General features: G+C 39.3%; 1 protein-coding gene across 1 annotated transcript in view; it reads left to right on the top strand.

The window, feature by feature from the left end:
• tmem132e (transmembrane protein 132E) overlaps nucleotides 1–15,389 on the top strand; it is a 115,827-nt gene extending 100,438 nt beyond the window's left edge. The window contains exons 8-9 of the mRNA XM_053331500.1: nucleotides 8,252–8,446; nucleotides 14,316–15,389. Of these exons, the coding sequence (XP_053187475.1) occupies nucleotides 8,252–8,446; nucleotides 14,316–15,389 (1,269 nt within the window). The remainder of the gene's footprint in view (nucleotides 1–8,251; nucleotides 8,447–14,315) is intronic.
• Nucleotides 15,390–21,714: the final 6,325 nt, after the last annotated feature.

The raw sequence follows: 21,714 nt of genomic DNA, 5'->3' as shown, positions 1-21,714 counted from the left end.
TTTATTGAAATGTGCCCCTCTTATTAAAAGCCTGTAGCTAAAAATACGTACATGAGCATATCATTTCATGTAAATGGCAAACACAATAGAGACTCAATATATCTTATGAAAGTTATCATGTGTCATTCCCTCTCTGTCTGTCTCTCTATACTTTGATGTGTCTAATAAATTCAAATGTTACCCAATAAAGTAAGTTTTATTGGAGTCACTCTATCAGGGACACCAGGCCGACCGCGCTGTGGCTTTTAAGGGGCCCCTTGTCTTACAGGGGGTTTATTTTGCAGCTGTTTGACCCCCGCACTTTGCAGTGTGGGAAGCTGTGTAATCGCCTGTAAGTTTACAGGGTGGTAAAATTTAAAAGCGGGGTCATGTTTTCATTCTTCGCTGCATTTCAAGAGGTATTACATCTGGATTTCATCAGTTCATCCTCTTGGAAGAGAAGCACTTTGTTTTTTATGCAAACAAGCATAAAGAGACATACATCTCGGTGCTCGTCAATCTCAATTATGCCGATGTAAAGTCTAATGTAAAATGCCTGTCATTGCTGCAAGATGAAGGCTTGAGCATGTAGCAGTCAAAGCGTAACCAGACTAAAACTATGATCTCTCACTTTAATCCTTAAAAATTGATCTTGGTTCAATTCGCTAAAGCTCCTCTTCTGAATAACAAATTATATTTTTTATTGTTTCGTTTTGCTTTTTTATTGATGTCATGTACAGGTAATGCACATGTACTTAAATGCAGCACCAGTTCACAACATCTTATACATATTCAAAAGTACATATAATATGAATTACGTATATTAACCCTCCTGTTGTCCTTGAGTCAAGGAAGGAAGGGAGGGAGGAAGAAGGAAGGAAGGAAAGGAGGGAGGAAGGAGGGAAGGACGGAAAGGAGGGACGGAGGGAGGGAGGAAGGAGGGAAGGAAGGGAAGGAGGGAAGGAAAGGAGGGAGGGAGGAAAGAAAGAGAGAAGGAGGGAAGGAAGGAAGAAGGAAGGAAAGGAGGGAGGGAAGAAGGAAAGAGAGAAGGAAGGGAGGAAAGAAGGAACAGTCAAAACAGATGGGATCAATTTGACCTGGGAGTACAACACGAGGGTTAAAGTTACTATACCGTAAAAAGTTGGTTAAAAAGTACTCCCTGATATAAATGTGTCTTTATTTATACGTCCAAAATCTATTTTTCCTTTGACTTTGTGTGCCACAATATGCTATATTATATTTTTATTATTTAGACACCAAGAGAATTTCCTGTTGAATATATTCTCAAAAACAGTGTGTTTGTGACATTATTGGACATTTTGGGTGTGCAGTGTGAATCTACCAGGACTGGGCCGATATGCTTTTGTGCCGATTCGATTCTCTAACGATTTTTGGGTCCCGATATTTCAATTATTGTGATTTTCTTTCCTTAAACAAGAACAGGTTGAACCAAACACTTGATAATACATCATGAGTCATATTTACAAAAAACAATCCACACATCAAATCAGTTTGAGATTTATTTTTAAACCTGTGAACCTGCCCTCACAAAAAACATTAATACACAATACACAATAACAAACACAATAAAATACACAATAAAAAAATTTAAAAAATTAAATAAATAAAAAACGATTCTCATATGAGTATCGATTTTTTAAAATCGCCAGAAAAAAATCGCGATTAATATAAAAATGGCCCAGCCCTAGAATCTACAGTGTCTCAATGAGTGTGAATGATATACTCTTACTGCTGCTCAAAATCATGATTTTAGTTTAATAAGGCTTCATAAAAGTAAAATAAAAACATCCAGCTGAAGGTTTAAATTGCCTTCTGCAGATCCTTGCATCATGACCTTTGTTGGCTGTGTTCACTCCCAAACTAATATGTAGGATTCTCTACAGATGTGTAAGCATGTTTTGTTGTTTGAAAGGTGTTATTGTCAAGTGCGTTTCCGCTACGATGCCCAGTATAACATAGCCATGAAATATGCAGCTTGCATGAATGAATCTTCCACTGATTTTCTGTTGCACCGAGCACCCAAAGTATGATTTATTGGAAGTAAGGATTGAGAAGGGAGGTGTAGAGTGTAGTAGGGAGAAGATAATGCTGTGTGATGCCAGTAATATGCACTAGCATGAGTAAATGCTCATCCAGGTTTAAGTGATGATACCCAGCTGGTCAGTGTCAATCTGCTGCTTGGACTCATCATTGATCTTCTGTTTGCTTTAAGCGTCAGTGAAATTGCCGTTGCCGTCTCCCGTGAAGGCCACACACAACTCCACGCACTCGCTACACACACACACACATAGACACATAGCCATACACTCAGTGCTGACAGATAGAGGAGCTCCTAGCTGAAGAACATGTAAAGTGTAACTGCTTTTGTGCTTCACTTCACTTCCCCTGCCTGCAGTTCAGATGACAAATTTAACTAGGAGCTGGGCTAGAGGGAGCTACACAACTACAGCTGACCTCACCTTGACTGGCGGAGGGAAAACCTTCGTCATTCATTACTTTGTGTAGCTGTTAATCAATATTCATCCCACTGTTATATCAAAATATCTCTGTTTACTTTCAGGCAGGAGGGTGCTGGGTTTTCATATGTTAATCATCAGCTAGCATCAGGAGCAGGAGTGGAGGGAAAAAAAAGAAAAAAAAGTCCTGTTTATTTTAGGGAATACTTTATTAGTTTATTTGCTTTCTTGTGTAGACTTTAGGTGAGAAGATCATAACAACGGAGGGCAATAAACCAGTGATGATATTGAGAGAGGTGTTCGTGTCAATGCAAAAAAAAGCATTGGTGAGTTGGCAGCGTTCCTAGGTAATATACAGTAGAGGAAATCATTTTATTTTTAAAAAAAACAAAATGTATTATTAATAACTAAAGGAAAAATATAGCTCCAGACGTTGCTCATGGAGAGAGAAGAGAGGACATTTATCACTGGCCGCCTTGTTTCCTACTATATAATATACTTACTAATAATTAAGTGACAACATTAAAATAAAGAGAAAAGCTGATAAGTAAATCTTCTACAGTGGGAAGCCAGGGAAGATTTATATATATTCCTGTGTCTTTGGCTTTTTGGTGAAGCTTAGTGCTGGCAGTGTGGCAGAATCGACGTGGTTGAAACATTGAAATTGGGAAGAATAATTACTGAATAATGAATACAGTAAATTAAATGTATTTATAAGTGTTGTTGGTCACTAAATATCTTAAAACGTGCAAAATATGTGACCTATAGCTGGTCTATGTTTCAATTAAACTTGACAGTTAGCCGGTTCAATCTAGTCCAAGCCCCCTTGTTAGTTTTTGGAAGCACTGCTATCCCCACCATGGTGAGCTAAAAATGTCAAGTATACCTTAATATTATGCTAAGAATCATTATTTAATCCCCTCCAGTTAAATGTTTCATATCTGACCACACCCTGAGTCCACTTCTAGGAAGGGACTCCAACCAGTAGTCAGCACAGGCAAGATTTTAAACTGGTCTTAAGAGAAAAAAGTCACAAAGCTCAATTATATCACATTATGTTCTAAATCTGCCACCAGGAGCAGGTGCTGTCCCATTATAACACAACTTTAATGCCAACTAGAGAGCAGTAGCTCAGGCAATAAGACTGACACATATGCATAAATCACATTATCACAAGCACAAGCATTCTCAGGGAGCGCAGTTACAAGTGTGAGGAAACTTAATGTCTTCGGCAGGCAGAGTGAGACTGTCGAGGAAAACCTGTTTTTATCGCTTTTATTCTTTTACCTATCAGTGGATTACTTTTATCCTGCTGGTTTAAATGTTCTGTTTTGACAATTGTGTTGTTATATGAGTTATACTTAGACTGAAAACAAACATGCGTGTGTGGCTACATATTACAGATTTGTTTTTATTTATTTATTTTAATTTTATTTCTTGTTTTCCATGATGTTTTTATAATTGCAATTGTTAAAAATTCAAAAAAGGTTGTATTATAGCTTAGTTTAGTTTAGTTTATTTGGATCCCCATTAGCTGTTACTCAGGCAACAGCTACTCTTCCTGTGGTCCATGTTAAAATAAATACAACCAATTACAATTACAATATAACATAAATGCATACCTAAATAGAGTGTCCCCCCCCACCCCCCACCCCTCCCCCTTAAAACAGTGATTGTGTTATTTGTGATTTTGAGGGTTTATGTTAGCAGAGAACAACGGAGGTTTAAGCATTGATACTAAACTTGCAATGCAGCACCTGATATGTAGAGACAAAAACATATTTTTCTTCAATATCCCCGACACTGAATATATGACAGCTCAGGAATAATGTCTACCCAATATGATATGTGTTTCAGCACAGATCATAACCCCAAAACAAGATTAGTTTTTCTGATTACATTTCTTCAGTTTATACAATCAATGTACAATTTGGCGTATCTTTTGAATTGTGTTTTGACATTTGTACACATTCGGCAATATTGATTTTTTAAAAGTAGTGTAAAAGAATGTATTTAAGAAAATAGTGTCACTTTAATTGGCCTGTGAAAATATCATCGACAGCTTGAATGAGACGTAAAAATAGGAAAATCAATTGGAAGCAAGCGGTTTTCAGTGGCGGAGTCGTGCTCGGTCTGACCTCAGTAGGATTTATACTCAGCTATGTTTTCACACAGAAGACAAATCCTTCACCTCTCTGTCAGTATTCATAAAAGTGAACTTCATCTCTGTTAGCTCCCATTCAAACCTGTACCCTAGAAATAAAACAAAAGCTAAAAAATTAAGCTAAATACAAAGAATTGTGTTGAAGAAGAAGAGAAAAGGCTCCTGTGGTGAGAGTGATCCATCTTATAACTGAGTCATCCTCATGAAAAGTTTATTTATGCACGTATTTACTGTAACGCCTTCAGGTTTGTGCATGCATGCTTGTGTGTGTGGTTACATGTGCACATGTTTGTGTGGTGCCCAGTGAAGCGTAACTCTCCTCTATGGCACATTAATCCATCACATCCAAATAATATGCATACAGAAAAAGGAACAGGACTGTAGAAGTTTATAGCTGCATAAAAGTTTATTTTTGCCCCTCTTATTTTAGCCCTATAGATTAGTTCCTTTTCCTTTATAAAAGTTTCAGCAATACTTTAACTTTATAAAACTGTCCTCTGACATTGATGCATGTACACACAGCAATACAGTGTTTTGTGGAGTGATTTATATATAAAGCAAAAGTACGAAGGGCAAGGAAGTCAAAGTGCTGTAGGGGAACGTCGTTCACACACAGCTGACAGCGATATTTAACCGTTTACCAATGTGTAACATGTGTAGGCTAAGAGGGCAGAAAGGAGGAATTATTCCTTCCTAAGCAACAGACAGTTTGACAGAGTAGTGAGCTTGTGTCATTATAATGCAACCCGTCTCTTTATATAAGAGACATAGCCTATATAATGAGACTCTTTACGAACTTCAGTTACAGGTGTTTGGTGTGAAATTACAAATCAACCTGGCACCTGGCAGATGTTACACACAGCTGTAAACAAGCAACATGATGTGGCAGGAAGACATTTCTTTGCCAATATATAAACTTAATGAATAAGTATGAAAGTTCATTCTTAAACTGAACTGTTACTGAAATGAGAAACAGGATATTTACTTCACAACAACTGGAGCCTCTTAAAATAATCTCTGACTGACAGTAAACAGATATGATGTGCTCTACTGCAGGTCGATTGTATTTGATTTCTTCTCTTACCATAGTGTAAGACAATCGACCCAGGACAGGAAAGGAAGAAAATGATATTAAAACATTATCATTCCTTTTTTCTCTTAACAGTCTGTCTGTGTAGGTGCAGGAACACACTGACACACACAGACCCATTAAAGGATGTCAAGGAGACATGAACAGGCCTAAGAACCTGTACCTTCCTCTGTCAGCCACAGGAGGAAATTGGATAATTGGATAGTAATGACAATTCAGGCTCTGCTTCAAGATGTCACAATTTTAAGTTAAACAGTGTACATGTATTATTTAGCTATGGTTTGCTAGGATAAAGCCTAGCAAACCAAGTCTTCACATATTCTATATAAATAAAATAATTCCCCTTTGATTTGAGTCTGTTTGTCTCCTCCACACAAAAGAATTAATTAATAATGAGTGTGGTCCCTAAAAAGTGCACTAAGGATCCTCTTTCTCCCAAAACACACCTCCTAGCTAGTCTATAAAAACTTTTATAACTCTTTGTCAGGTGAGTGTTGTTCTGCCGTCTTGGCTTGCTGACCACTGCTGCTGCTTCTGTTTTCTCTCCGCCTTATCAACCATGATAGCAGTACTGTGAATGAGAGCTGAAAGCTCCAAAAAGAAGAAAAGATTGAAAGATTCCTAACCCACAAGCCAAGCCGTGCCGGTTTCAATTTAAATAACCTATTATAGTGCTAAACTCCTATTTTTTTTAGTGGTGTAGTTCAACTTTTTAAAGACTTTTCCAAGGACTTTTCTGATTAGTTTAAAGCTCCATGTATCCCACTCTGCAACCTGCCACTGAATGCATCAAAGGCTGGGTCACCTCCGCTACAGTATGTGGCCTCAGCTAGTCTGAGACTGGACTCTCTTTCCTGAAGAAGTGCTGAACCAGAGCGCTTTACTGAAGCTGCAGAGTTTTCTCATCTGGCTGTCACTCTGGCGTAAAACCACGTACCATGCTTGTCCCTCAGAGTTGATGCAAGAGCTATTCCACATACAGTATACAATTTTATTGGCTGTAGTTAGAGCCTTGGCCCCTCATTGCGTTTTCAATTAATTTTTGAATACACTTAATCATTAATAAATTATGTTGGCAATGACTTATTCATTTAATTTATCCATTCATTCATGCATCTATCCATTCATTCACTTCAGCTGTATGTACTGTATGTAAGTATATATGCATACTGTAGTGTTTCCCATTCATCCTTATTGCTTGGTAGTTAAATAAATATCTTGTTTTATAGCAAAGTCGTAATTAATTAATTAACTCAACAATGGAGATGGTGCCCTCATTAACTTTATGATTGCTAATATTCATTTCCATATGTAGTGGTATTCATACAGTAGCACCATCAGCCCTCGATGCAGCTTACAGCACAAAGAAAATCATTCTAAAACTATAATATCTGTTCATCTCGCTGCTGCAGAGAGCTCACTGACCAACAAAGAGAGCAAGAGCACAAACTACAGGGGCTGTAAAAAAAAAAAAAAGAAAAGGGCAGGCTGCTTCACTGTGTGTGTGTGTGGAGTGTGTATGTGCATGTGTGTGTTTTATTAGAGAGGTTTATGAGAGCAACAGAAATGGTGATACATAGACACCAAATTAATAATAAAACCAGACTCCTGCAGATGCATCTGTTTCTACAGATGAGTTGGCTCGAGTATTTATGTGACAAATTATCACACCAGATTGTGTGGCGCTTAGATCTGATCCAAAAGCAGCAAAAAGGCAAGGAAAAAAATGATGTGGAAAATATGCACAGGACAAAGCTGTAGTAGCATTTTTTGAATATCACCTCACGTTCAGGGCGAATTCGTAGCTTCTAAATGATGTTGTTAGCAAGGAGCTCCTGTGTATCTGTGTTGTAGTCGGCTCGATGTTTCAAGGTTTCAGCTGATGATGATTGGAGGAGCTTGTCAGAGCACAAAAGCCTTCACTGCTCTAGCATAACACGCTTTATTTGACACAAGCCACAGTTTCAGAGCATTCGAAGGTAGAAAATATTTCCGCCTCTAACTCTTAAGGACAGGGCCACTGCTTCTTCGCTGAATGGCTCTTTACTTTATTCAAGTCCCTCATGACCTCTGGGTGCAGGTGAAAAGTACAATCATGTTGATAAAAGTGCTCAAAGTACCGGGTGCAAGAGGCCTGTCTGTCAGAAGCCTAGGATTACCCAGAGAGGTGAGATCGACTTTAAATGTATCTGTGTTTCTTGTTGTGACGCTTTAGGCACGAGTGTTTTTGATAACTGTCACTTTGAAAGCATGTGGTGACTGCTTCAGATTGTACCTTGTTGTCTGGTTGCTGATGGATTCTGTCTTTTTTTCTTTTTTTCCTCTTTGTTTTTTTCACCATGATAGACAGAAAGGTATTGACACATGCATTCAAGACGCACACTGGAACAAACAACTGCACAGACCACTTTAATCTGAAATTGGCCTGTCATGGGCATTATGAGCTTCAGACAGAAAATAAAGCTGTTGTCTATTCTTGACTTATACGACATCTGTTTGTCATGTGGAGAAACAATAAAAGGAGCACATTTTTCTCCACAGGTGGAGTCTCCGCTGGCTGTGGATGCGGTACTGGGAGAGTCGGCGTTCTCGGTCACAGACGACAAAGTTTCCATCACAGAGCTGCGGGTTCATGCAATTTCAGGCCTGACCCTGTCACTGCAGCCGAGCCCTGGCAACAGCCACACCATGGTGGCCAAGGCAACCGGCCTCCAGACACTCATCACTCCGAAACAGGTAGAGCATGATTTATGGCACTTTGCAGGAGAAAAGAAATTTCAAAGTTTTAACCTTTGTGTCGTCCTCCTGGGTCAAATTGACCTTGTCTATTTTGACTGTTCCGTCTTTCCTTCCTTCCGTCTGTTCTCCCTTCCTTCTTTCCTTCCTTCTTTCTTTTGTTCCTTCCTCTCTCTTTCCTCCCTTCCTTCCTTCCTCCCTCCCTCCTTTCCTTTGTTCTTCCTTCCTTCCTTCCTCATTTCCTTCTTTCTTCCTCCCTTCCTTCCTTCTTCCCCCCTTCCTTCTGTCCTCCCTTCCTCCCTCCCTCCTTCTTTCCTTCCTTCCTCCCTTCCTTCCTTCCTTTCTTCCTTCCTCCCTCTTTTCATTTCTCCCTCCCTCCTTCCTTGTTTCCTCCCTCCCTCCTACCTTCCTTCTTCCTCCCTTCCTTCCTTCCTTCCTCCCTCCTTTCCTTCGTTCTTCCTCCCTTCCTTCCTCATTTCCTTCTTTCTTCCTCCCTTCCTTCCTTCCTCCCTCCCTCCCTCCTTTCCTTCCTCGAGGACAACAGGAGGGTTAATGCAGGATGGTTGCATTGAAACAGAATCCTGAACTGATCTCTGTCGATGTACCTCCATTGTGTGTGTGTGTGTGCGTGTGTGCGTGGCTAACTAGCTAGCTCCACTCTCCAATCACATAATGACTTGGAGCCATCCGCTTCCTGAAAAACTTCCCACACTACAAAGCGATGTCAGACTCTTCCGTGTTCAAAGCTGACTGAAGTCTTTACATTGTATTTTACTCTTTAAAAAATGCACAACAGTCATTAAAATATACCAGGCACACCACACACACTGTACTACATATTTATGAAGGCTACATGTGCACTGATGGTAAAGTTACCAGGAGTCTACCCGAGGAAAATAACAAGCATTTGCAACTAACATTACTTCCAAATCACTCCTGCTATTTTATTTACAAGGAAAAGCATATATAGTTGAAAATATCTCATTTGTATGGTGGTATGACAGTGACGCCCTTTCACTTAAAAATTCATCCTAATTGGGGAATAGCCAAAAAAGTTACCCAGTGTATCATGTTGACTATTGTTGGGAAGGCAGAATGCTTCCTTTTCTGGAAATTGTCATGTTTTTTTTTATGTAGCGACTAAAAACCGACACATTTTTATTCATGAGCACCTAAATCAGGGGGGTCAAACATGCGGCCTGTGGGCCAGAACCGGCCCGCCGAGAGGTCCGATCTGGCCCAGTTTCCTTCTTCCTCTTTTCCTTCCTTCCGTCTGTCCTTCCTACCTTTCTTCCTCCTTTCCTCCTTGGCTTCTTTTCCTTTCTCCCGATCCTTCCTTCCTACCTTTCTTCTTTTTCTTCCTTCCTTCCATCTGTCCTTCCTTCCATCTGTCCTTACTCCCTTTCTTCCTTCCATCTTTCCTTTCTTCCTTCTCCTCCTTCTCCTCTTTCTTTTACTTACTTCCTGCCTTTCTTCCTTCCTTCCTTCCTTCCTTCCTTCTTGTCTTCTCTTCCTTCCATCTGTCCTTACTCCCTTTCTTTCTTCCATCTTTCCTGCCTGTATCCTCTTACTTCTCCTCCTTTTTTTCCTTCTTTGCCCTTGAATGAAAATGAGTTTGGCACCTCTGACCTAAATGTTTTCAATCATTTAAAGTTGTGGCTGGATCAATATGAAATTGCAGTTGAATCAAATCTGATATTGGTACACAGTGTTGTAATAAATGTATTTAGATGTGTACCAAATCATCTGAGAAGGAAAGACACGCCCCCTTACCTCAGGTCTACATATAATACCATTGACATCTACTTGTATTTAAATATGGTTGTGATTATATCCAGCAGTCACTATATACAGCAGCGATGTACTATCACTGCTTTAAAAAAAAACTCCTTATGCCTTGCTGACACTCAGCACTCAGTGTGTTTCCTCATTTCTGTCTCCAGAGTTGTGACAAGAAGTTTATTTGCAAATCCTTCAGTGGCTTTATATCAACAAGCAGGCACTGGTTTCCCTTCTGGGTAATAAAATTATTTCCAAGCTAAATCTTTTAAGCCCCAGCCAACATTGTTAGCAAGGACACCAGATAAAGGCAGCTACAGTGAACTAATAAGTATTCTTGGTGCTGTTTTATTACAACCTCCATATTAGCCAAGCTTAGCAAAACACTTCTAATTCGTCCAAATACATTTTCTAAAATGGATTTTATTGCTCAAGTGAGAAGTGAGATGATGTGTGGGTAAAAAAAAAAAAAAAGGAGAAAGTATGCTTTTTCTTCAGTCATTGTCTCTTCACACAGGAATAAGCATCTTTGCAAAGAATTAATTGGCAGCCCTGCTGAGTGTGTGCATGTGTGTGTCTCAGCTTCTTCTGCTTTGCCCTTTCATTGGCCTGCAAGTTGCTAAAAATGCAACGACAACCACATCAAGCATCAGCGAGAGAGAAGCGAGCATTAAATTCCAATATTTCTTGCTTTCTGCTTCTTGGCCACCTTGAAATTTAATTATTGTAATGTATTGTCCTAAGTGCTCTCCAAGGCCGGGCCATAAAAGGCAATAAAAGGCAAAGGAGTACTGGAGCCATTTGATTCTGTTTCATGGGAAAACTTTCTAAATGTCCTTTATTACTCCAGAAAATGAATGAAACACATAAAGTATGGATGGGAAGAGTTGGATAATCAAGGTCTCTTTGCATTATTCTCTTTTCCACTTGACAAAGTTGAAGGCTTTCAGCTCTTTCAGCTCTAAAAGCCTTCAAGCACTTGAAGGTTAACCATAAACCATTTTTGTGTAGGTGTAACTTACTGTTACTGCTTAAATGAGCAACTAAATAAGGTGTTTATGAAGCTGAAGTATTATAACATCTGAAGTTGATGCAAATGTCTCAGTATAGTATTTCCAGGGGAGTAGTTTTCTGCATATGCATATTTCATTATCCAAACTGTTTATGTTCAGTTTACATTTTCATAAATTCCCCGTTGACATAAAACATAAATTGACAAAGTGAGGGAATCTAAGATGGGAAACTTCATCTTAATGCATATTACTTTATTGAAGTACACAGATTACAATTATTGTGGAAATGGTGCGCCAATGGTTAAAAATATATTACTATAATGTGGAAATCTCTCTGGGTCTCATCACATCGTTGAAACCTTCTCTTTTTAGCAATGCTTTAACAATACACTAAACAAAATCAGTGTCTCTACTCTACAAGCATAACTTTTCTCAATTGAACCAGCTTAGAAAAGCGTGTGACAGTTGTTTTGTCAGTGTCAAAACACCCACACATTGCCTTCCTTTCCCCTATATCAGCCTTTTCACAGCAGAGTCAGCTCATAAAAACAGATATGCCATATTCAATGTATTATTTAAATCATCCATATCAAAGGCATGCTTCATTCTGTCATGTTGAGATGATAGAGGTTTTGGCTCCTGGTGGAAAACTGTAGTAGCCTTGTCCCAAACAGGACTGAAGGAATATTTGACCTAAAAAAGAAAGTGTGTGTGTGCGTCCTCTGCAAAATAAAAGTTCAAAACTATCTGAAACAAAAATTGACACCCTTTCAGATTATGCAATGGTTGAGTTGTTGATACAAAGGACTGTCAAATGCAACCTTGATTACACGGACACCAATGTTACGCTTTGTTTGTCGGCAGATGAATGACGTCAGGTAACCACCATGCATGAATTGAGGCATCTTATCTGGTTTCTCTATAGGGGATTATAAACTATAAAAAGTGATAGCAGATACAAAATGAGAAGATCACACACAACAAACACGATGAGACAGACTACAGCTCATTGTTTGAAGCTCATGCTGCTACTGAATGTGCCTTATCTGCCTGTGCTTGCAGAACAAAAGATGTGTGTGTAGGCTTTGGGACAACGCAGTCATCATAGATATAAAACACTACATGCAACATTACGTCAAAACTCAGGACTGGGATAACCATTTGTCTTACCTGTGTGTTGGTTACAGTCGCCACCTATAGGCAGGACCTAAGAGACCATGGTGTAGAGTAGTTGAGAGATCTTTAACACAGTTGAGTTTTGTGTGTGTGTCAGAGAGAGAGGGAGAGAGATAAATATATCTTCTGTACAGTTTATAACATTTATATTAATATATTACAGTAAGTGTGTTTCTTTCTTGTCCCTCTGATTGTAATTGCCTGCCAACGTAGGCCATAATATTGAATCTATTTAGGATTTATATATAAAAGATATTGCTTAATGTAGTATATTTGCCATTGAAAATAGCTAAGACAGTTCTATCATATTATATTCCAGCTAAATTGAAAAAGGAACATCATTATATGAAATATAAAAAGCTTATGTTCATGATTGAAAGCATGATTTGTTCCCATAAAGCTATAATAATCCAAATTCTACCAGACTCTTTGGGGTTTTGTTTTGTTTTTGTTTTGTTTTTTTCATCATTCAGGATAGGCACAGTTGTCTGACACTCATTACTTTGAATAAAAAACAATATTGGTGTATTGGAAGAAAAATATGAGGATTATAATGACAACATAAGCCCCTTTCACCACAGGTCCCAATTACAGCAAATATAAAACTGCAACCAGGTAAAATGACTGTTATATGGTTCCTGCCCAGGATGGCAAGTAATTGTGACACATTGCATCTAGTGTTTTATATCTATGGCAGTCATCCCTACCACCCCTTCCTCCTCTGTGCTTAAAAGTGATTTGCTGGTGTGCACATCAGAGGCAGGCCGTCTGTGTGCATGTCAAGGCTTGTACTGAGCACAGGGTACTGCGGATGTTCACAAACGCTCTGGAGATTTAGGGATTGGAGCAAGTCCAGAACTTCAAAGGCTCAGTTGGGAACAGATATTCAAATCAGACTCAATGCCATGAAAGAATGGGATCTGCACCATTAAAATATTCTTTGGAGACACATAAACATGGGGCAGCTTTTTGACTCTGCGTTTTACTTTGATATTATGTAGGCAGCATGTTGTTAACTTCCAGACCTTATCAAACATATAGTACATGCACCAAAGTCTTAAAGCTGCTATATGTAACTTTTCTCCTAAAAGTTTTTTTCTTATTCTGATTTTGTTTAAGTATATTCAAATTGTAGATACTTTCAGTTGCAAATGTGTGATTTTGGTGCATAGGTAGTCCTTGTCCATCTTGACCCCAATACAATACACAATAAGTGGACCTGATGTTTTTGCTCTTGGACCTTTACTGCCTGCAATGACATTTTGGCAGAGATTTTTGGATTTTTTGATTAACCCTCCTGTTGTCCTCGAGTCAAGGAAGGAAGGGAGGGAGGAAGGAAGGGATGGATGGAGGGAGGAAGAAGGAAGGGAGGGAGGGAGGAAGGAAGGAAGGAAGGAAGGAAGGAAGGAAGGAGGAAGAAGGTAGGACGGAAGGGAGGCGGAAGGGAGGAAGGAAAGGAGGGAGGAAGAAGGTAGGAAAGAAGGGAGGAAGACAGAAGGGAGGGAGGAAGGGATAAAGAAGGAAGGAAGGAAGGAAGGATGGATGGATGGATGGATGGATGGAAGAAGGAAGCAGCGATGACCAGGCCCAACTTGTAAAACTTTCTACTCACTGAAGTAGTGTTTCTTCCCTGCTCATTAAGCCATTACAATATTTTCAATGTACTACTGATTCTATTAGTTGGTCAGAGAGATTAAATACATTTAGCTACGCCTGGGATGTTGGTAACTTACATGGGACAGATAAACTAACAAATATCCACAAGGCTTTACAGTGTGATCTGGGAAGTTGTCATGCTGTTGTAACCTATTTATTTTGGTTTTGAAGTAAACAAAAAAGTGTTTTTGTGGTGTCAAAGTAACTCTCCATCTGAACAGTATTTCTCTCTTTTCTTCTGACAGGAGGCCAGTTTGTCAGTCTGGATGCTTTTCAGTGACAACACAGCCGCCACTCTGACTTACTTTGATCCCAAAGACTACAACCTCAACGCCTCCTCACTGGATGACAAAGTTGTGTCGGTATCCCAGGAGCCTCAGCAACGCTGGCCTGTGGTGGTGGCAGAAGGAGAGGGATCTGGTGAGATGGTGCGTGTAGAGATGACTATCTGTGAGGCTTGCCAGAAGACCAAACGCAAAAGCATTATTGCATCTGCTGCAGTTTATGTCAAGGTCCGCTTTGGTCCAGAAGAAGACTCAGAGGAAGAAGCAACAACTGAGGGTGAGATTGAGTTGGCGCCCGTTACCAGACGTCCAATCATTGATCCAAACATCAGTGGAAGAATTTATGAGACATCTAATGAGCAGCCTGCTAGTGTTCCCATTGATTACACCAATTTCCCCACCATTAGCAACCAGGAGCATCCAACTGAGAGTGATGAAGAGGAGGAAGAAGATGAATTTGTGCATTCACCTCGCAACATGACTGACCTTGAGATTGGCATGTATGCTCTGCTCGGAGTCTTTTGCCTAGCCATCTTAGTCTTTCTGATCAACTGCATCGTCTTTGTGCTAAAATATCGCCATAAGCGGATCCCACCCGAGGGCCAGGCCAACATGGACCATTCCCACCACTGGGTGTTCCTGGGAAATGGCCAACCACTTAGGGCCCAGTGTGATCTGTCACCACAACAGGTAGAAAGTCCCAGTAACCCTTTGGAGGGTGTACAGACTTGTTGCCATGGGGACCACCACAGCAGTGGCAGTTCCCAGACTAGTGTTCAAAGCCAGGTACATGGGCGGGGAGACGGCAGTTCTGGCGGCTCCACAAAGGAGAACGGTGAGGAGGCAAGTTCACCAACCTCCAAGCGCAAGAGAGTCAAGTTTACCACCTTTACCACCCTTCCAACAGAGGAGCTGCCCTATAACTCCATCCCCATAGCAGATGAAGAGGACATTCAGTGGGTTTGCCAGGATATGGGCTTTCAAGACCCAGAAGAACTGCATGATTACATGCGCAGAATAAAAGAAATCGCCTGAGACAGAAGGTGCAGCGTTACGCACCGCTCTCAGCTTTCTAAAGAAACGTTTCTTTCTATTTTTCTCTTTTTCACCTAAGTGAAAGATAATTTTTCACAGACTAAAAGGCCAACTGTTGTTTTGGTTAGGGTTTGTTCCATTTAGTTTGCACAGTGCTGTAATCTTATACACGCTCACACTTCTCAGAATGGAAAAAGAGAATACAAGGAAGCCAAAGACTTGACCTGAGGATCTCAATCAGAAGAGAAATCTCTTAATCTTGGCTAAGGGAAAACATGTTTCACTGGGAAGCTGAGCCATGGATATAGAAGTGAGAGCTGCTCCAGTTCTCCTATTTTCAGGATTTGATTCTAGAGGAAACCTGATATGAACAGGAGTGTAGAAGAGGTTTGGAAAAAGATGTGTTTTTGCTGGTGCAGTTGGATTCTGCAGTACTGTACCTACTCCAAACAAAGAGGCCTTTGATGAACAGAAGAACTGTCAAAGACTCTCATTAAAGCTATCTTAAAATCATTTTTGTTTTTGCCAAAGTAGGAAAAATGTTGTTTTTAAATGGCAAAACTTTCTTCATTGTTGTTCTTGGTGCAGCACACTCATAATTTGTACTCATGTCCATTCCTTACATTTTTCTACATTTCATAGGTAGTCAAAAGCAGTGCCCTACTATTAGTCCTTCTGGTCCTGAACAAATCTAATGCCTTATAAAAAATGGTCACGGTTCACTACTAATATCAGTACAGACACCCTGTTTTCTCACTACGGCTAGAGACAGTGTAGTAAGAGCAACTATGTATAATACTACAACTGATCTCGAGCATGAGGTATAAAAAGAAACGAGCTTGTGTATTGTGAGGATCTCTAACATTCTTTGCATGGAAGGGGATCTTGAGGCACAATCAGCAACTTTTTCCAAATTTGTAAATGTTTGTATTGTAATTGTATAATCATTCATACACATGACTAAAGTAAATATGTTACCATGCATTACACGCATGCCATGTCAGGCCTACATACATGCAGACGTTCCTCTCTAATATATGTATATACCGTATGAAGTGAGGGATGCCTCCGGTTACTAAGATAGAAGCATAGGAAGTCGGCTGAAGTCTTGAAAATTTCATAGTCTTGTGGTGAGTAAAAGGTTCCCCTTGGTAATGTCATGACAGATCTGTAGCGTTAAAACAAACTGATATCACATTTGACTGGTGAACATGGGGATTTGCTATGCATCGAAATTGTAACAGAATGAAATCTTTCTCACCGAACACAAGATCCTCTAAACTCTGCAGGAAATGTCATCTACCTGAAACGAAGATTACCGAATAAATTATTGATTTTGCTCCATCATTTTAAATCATGGCCATCCCATGCTGTCATGCTGTCATGCTGTTATTCAAAAACATTGTGTTATTCTGTATGTAGTCCCTATTTTGTTTAGTCTATTCCAGTGAGCTCATATCTAGAGGTCACAAAATTTGCTTTGAACAATTGTGTAAGGACAGTGCCAGAGACTAGCAGTTCTTACTATTAACGAAATCAGTGCTGTTTGTACTGGCACTCAAACTGTGTGGATACCATGGGTGTTATTTTGACACCATGTAAAAGTATCTCAGGATGCTGATTTGGTTTGATAAAATCCTGGCTGGACAAATCAGAGTGATTGAAAGCAACACAACTAGTTGGTGTAATTTGCAGGTTTTGTTTTTGCAGGTGTGTTAATTGCTGTGTTGAGCTTTTAAAGGGTTTACTGACGTGGGGGGCTTAAGCTACACTGAAGCAGAAAAAAAAAGGAACAATCTGGCAGATTTTAGAAAGAACATAAAATATCTGAAGTGAGATTTCCACCAAAACAATGTTGAGGCAGCCCGGCGACGTAACCGAGAGCATGATGACAGCAGAGCTAATAGTATTTTTAATTGCAGTTGCCCTGTTAGTGTAGTGTATGCTTTTTAGTACTAGAGTGGATGACGTTTGAAGGTTGTTATTCCAGCTCTGATTTCACATAAAACAAGTTCTTTCAGGACTAATGAAACAACCGAGAGATTAAAAAAAAAAATAGTTTCTGAGTCACTTTCCTTTAATGCTGTACTGCATTTTAAGGGCTTGGATTTTTCTTTTATGTTAACTGACTGACTGATTTTGGTGATCCTATGAGAAAACTAATGTAACATGCTCCCTTTGTTGTGATAATGAGCATAAGCTTTTTTGTCACTTAAAATGTACATCTGTCACTCAAAATGTACAATATTTTGTAACCATCCAACCTGCTTTTCAGCCCCTACGGCCTTATTAAAGACCCAATCCAGAATTATTGTTCTCCTTGTGGCAGCGCTGTTTTGCGAAAGACACAATGAATTAGAGACATATTTTGTGTTCACTTTGAAAATGTGTTGCTCCTTATTCAACGACTAACCATATGTGACGGCTAAACTCAAGTGCTAAATGTGAGCTGAAGGTGGAAATATTGTCAATACAAGGAGCAAAACAGGCTTTACCTTTTCAATAGTTTGAAAGTTGCCATGAGATTATTTTCCATCAGTAAACCTTTGAATATTCTACATGTACATGTATATAGACCTACATTTGATACACTCATACATCCTGGATTGGGACTTTAAGGATTTGGTTTACTGCATGCCCTCTCTATGTTCCATGTGGTTGAAATGAATAATGACCTGATTCTAGTGTTACATAATATTCGATCTGTGTTAACATCTAAAGGGAAGATGAAGCATTGTTTTTGACAAGCCAAGCCCGTCCTTCAGCCACAGCATCACCCTGATTTCCCATGAAATTGAGAGCAGCAGTAGCAGCCAGCTGGAAATGTTTTAAGTTTTTAACGTTATAAATGATGGTCTCTCAGGATGAATGTAGGATTCTTAACTAAACCTGGCTGTTTTGTGTTTAGTGTTAATGTGGTCAAGCCCATGCTGGTGACACTACTATAACAGATTAAGTATCTAATAGCAGCTTCACACAATGTTTTCTTGTGATTTTCCTGCTGATTTAATCACACAGTATGTAAATACCTTGCCTATTACATGGTAAATCTCAAAAATATTTTATTTTACAGATAATTCTTAGATCCTAGTCCTTTTTCCTTGTTTTTTTTTTTTTTCTTTGTAATGCTGCTTTGGTGACGGTACACATACGGCACATTTTGTATTTTCTACAAGCTGCTACTAGAAACTTACAAGTAATTGAACATCTTGAATTGTACTTTCCTGCGACCCCCCCTTGTGCACGGTGTGCGCAGCTCAGTCAGCTGTGCCAAGTAACCACCACACTGACTATAATATGTTAATGTACAGAGCACTGTTAAATTTCCTGTATTCTCTTGAAAACAAACCCTTGTATTTTCCCGTTATATGTAAAGTACTAAAGAAAATGCAATACACAGAGGATGTGTCATTTTTGCTTCACCTACCAGTACTGAAGACTAAAGAAAAAATGGTAATTTTCTACTTCAGCAAGATGTTTACTATGTGTCAGCACAGATTTTATTAATAATTCAGCGTCAGTAGCTTATATGAAGGAACAGTCTGACCTTGAAGGAGTTTGGCTCATTGGTCGCTTAATATCTCACTAGAGGATTGGTACCAAAATCATAAACATCTTTGATTTATACTGAAAGTAATGTTTATTTGTAGCAACAGTCCTTCTGCAATTTATGAGTTACTTACATGTTATTTTAACCTCCACATAAAACAGTATGGATTGCTACAAATTCAGTGACAAGAACATCAAAACAACCAAAAAAGAAGGTTAAAAGTAGTTTATTTGCTTGAATTATAACTATACAGTCTATACAGTAGGTAGCTGACACCTTGGATGTGTCCCTGTCAGGGTTGATCAGATCCTGGCTTGGGTCCTACTATTGTTTGAAGTCCATGGATCGCTGCTGCTCATCCCTCACTGTGCTGTGTTTTGAAGTCTCTCCCCTCATATTCAATTGAAATTCCCGCAGCAGTGTTAAGATCCTGCAGAGAGATGTGTGTGTACAAACTTACAGTACTGAACTCCTACTGATGCAGAAACTCCTGTCCACAAAATCCATACTTGGAGGTGCTTATTACAAGACTGTAGTGTTTACTCCTTTACTTCACTTCATTTGGGCAGCTGGGATCAAAGCCTTTTGAACTCAGGTAAGGCACACAGGTCATTAGGAGGGAGTGAGTGGGTTTGTGGGACTGAGGAGACAGATGCTGACATCTGACTGCCAGCAGCAAAAATTTGCATAATGGACTGGAAAATAATACTGCCTTGAAGATCTTCATGGTCATAGTTTTGTATGAAAACTAAATGTTTGTCATACAGCAGAAATCACAAGTCTGGATTATTACCAAAGTGTTACGGAACAGAAGACGTGGTTTATGTTGACCAGATTTGGGACAAATGCATCAAAAATTAGTGGATCACATCTGATAACACTCCTGTTGTCCTCGAGTCAAGGAAGGAAGGGAAGAAGAAGGATGGAAGGGAGGAAGAAGGAAGGAAAGGGAAGGAGGGAGGAAGAAGGAAGGAAGGGAGGAAAGGAAATAAGGATGGAAGGGAGGAAGAAAGAAGGAAAGGAGGGAGGGAGGGAGGGTGGGAGGAAGGAAGGAAGGAAGGAAGGAAAGCGGATGGAGGAAGGAAAGAGGAAGGGAGGGAGGAAAGAAGGAAGGAACAGTCAAAACAGACAGGGTCAATTTGACCCGTGAGGACGACAGGAAGGTTAAAAACAACTCCTTCAACTCAGAAGGTAATTACAGTTATATATATTTTTAATTATATAGATTCATGAGCAAGTCTTGAATTCAAATGATTGAACAGTAGAATAATGTATTTCCTGTCTGAGTTAAGTTCATTAAAATCCAAAAGAAGTATGTTTTAAATAGTAGGTGTTCATGAAGGATCATAATTTGAATATCTTCAAAGTGAGGAGCAGTTTTCTGGGCCAAATCCACTTTTATGAGAAATAAAGTGTGTGTCTGTCTATTGATCCAAAGAGCACAGCACAAACTTTCATATCAGTAACATAGGAAATATGAAATGTTCCTCACTCTTTTTATTACATTTTCATCACCTTTGGTTTATTAAAATACTTCATGAAGATGGGAACAGAACTGTATGAAGAAACAAAAACCAGGCTGAAAGGAGTCGTCGAAAGTAGTCTGTATGAGAGTTGGTGGTGCTGGTGGGTCTGTGGTCCATGAATCACTGGAGAGAACCACTGTAGTTCCTTTATAGCATATAGTTACACAACCTCCACATGTAATATGGAAAGGTCACAATGCAACAATGATGATTAATATCTCCATGGAGATTCTGGCAAACTGTAAATAGCAATTTAAATAGAGCTATTTAAATAAAGATATATTGAGGGCATCAGAAATTTAACATGGAAATTGATTGCAGAGGTGATAACTGGTTGTTCATTTTAGCTGCACTGTCTAAATTGGACACTGTAAAAAGGAACAAAACATGCAATGCTTGTTTTTCACCAAGACAACCAAAACAAATGAAACTTTAGAATTTGACTTTTTGTCTACTTAAGATATAGCTGCAGGATTTGTGGGATCATAACTAGACAGACATGCATTAATACTATCTTTAGGACTCGTAACAGCAGAGATGTGATTATCGGGATACTCAAAAAAAAAAGCCATGGGCAAATTAACTTCACATACTATGACATATGATTTTAATACAGTAATAAACACTGTGAGGATGAATCTGAGGTTTCTGGTCCTGAATTTAAATGTAGGAGTTAACAGTCCAGCCACACCACAGGCTATGACTATGATGTGTCTCCATATGGCGCCATAGGAAAAAAGTACAGTAGAGTAATTGGATTCATGTCCTTTTTTCATTTCATTCTCAACCAGTAATACACTGTAGCAAATGCACTTAATTACACATTTTATTCTCAGACAAACAATATAAGTGCACCCCTGATAATAACAGGACTTCTCTGGTTTAACATATTATTTTTCTGATGCTGCATGTCAGTGGCATTTCAGCACTGGAATAGATTCTGCTCAGTGGCAATTTGTTTCAATGTGGAGTGCAGGGGTGACACTGAGTGAATCAATCTGCAAGTCCTGGGTGAGTGTACCAGCCATTTATGCCTTATCTAACCTGTAATAAAGGGTCACTTCTGCAGTGGGGCTCCTTCAAACCGGTATTCACATCAAATCGTTGAGGAGGAACCCCGCTGAAAATACCTGCATGTTACCAGACAGCGGATAGATACAGTACTTTAGCTCTGGGACTTAGATTTAATTACATTCCTATATTGATGTGTATTGTTGTGTGGTGTAAAACATTTCTGGCCCCATTTTAT

The sequence above is a fragment of the Scomber japonicus genome, chromosome 13 (genome assembly GCF_027409825.1).
Source record: "Scomber japonicus isolate fScoJap1 chromosome 13, fScoJap1.pri, whole genome shotgun sequence".
NCBI lineage: Eukaryota > Metazoa > Chordata > Actinopteri > Scombriformes > Scombridae > Scomber > Scomber japonicus.
Note: the sequence above shows the minus strand (reverse complement) of the source record. Positions and strands in the feature narration are given on the sequence as shown.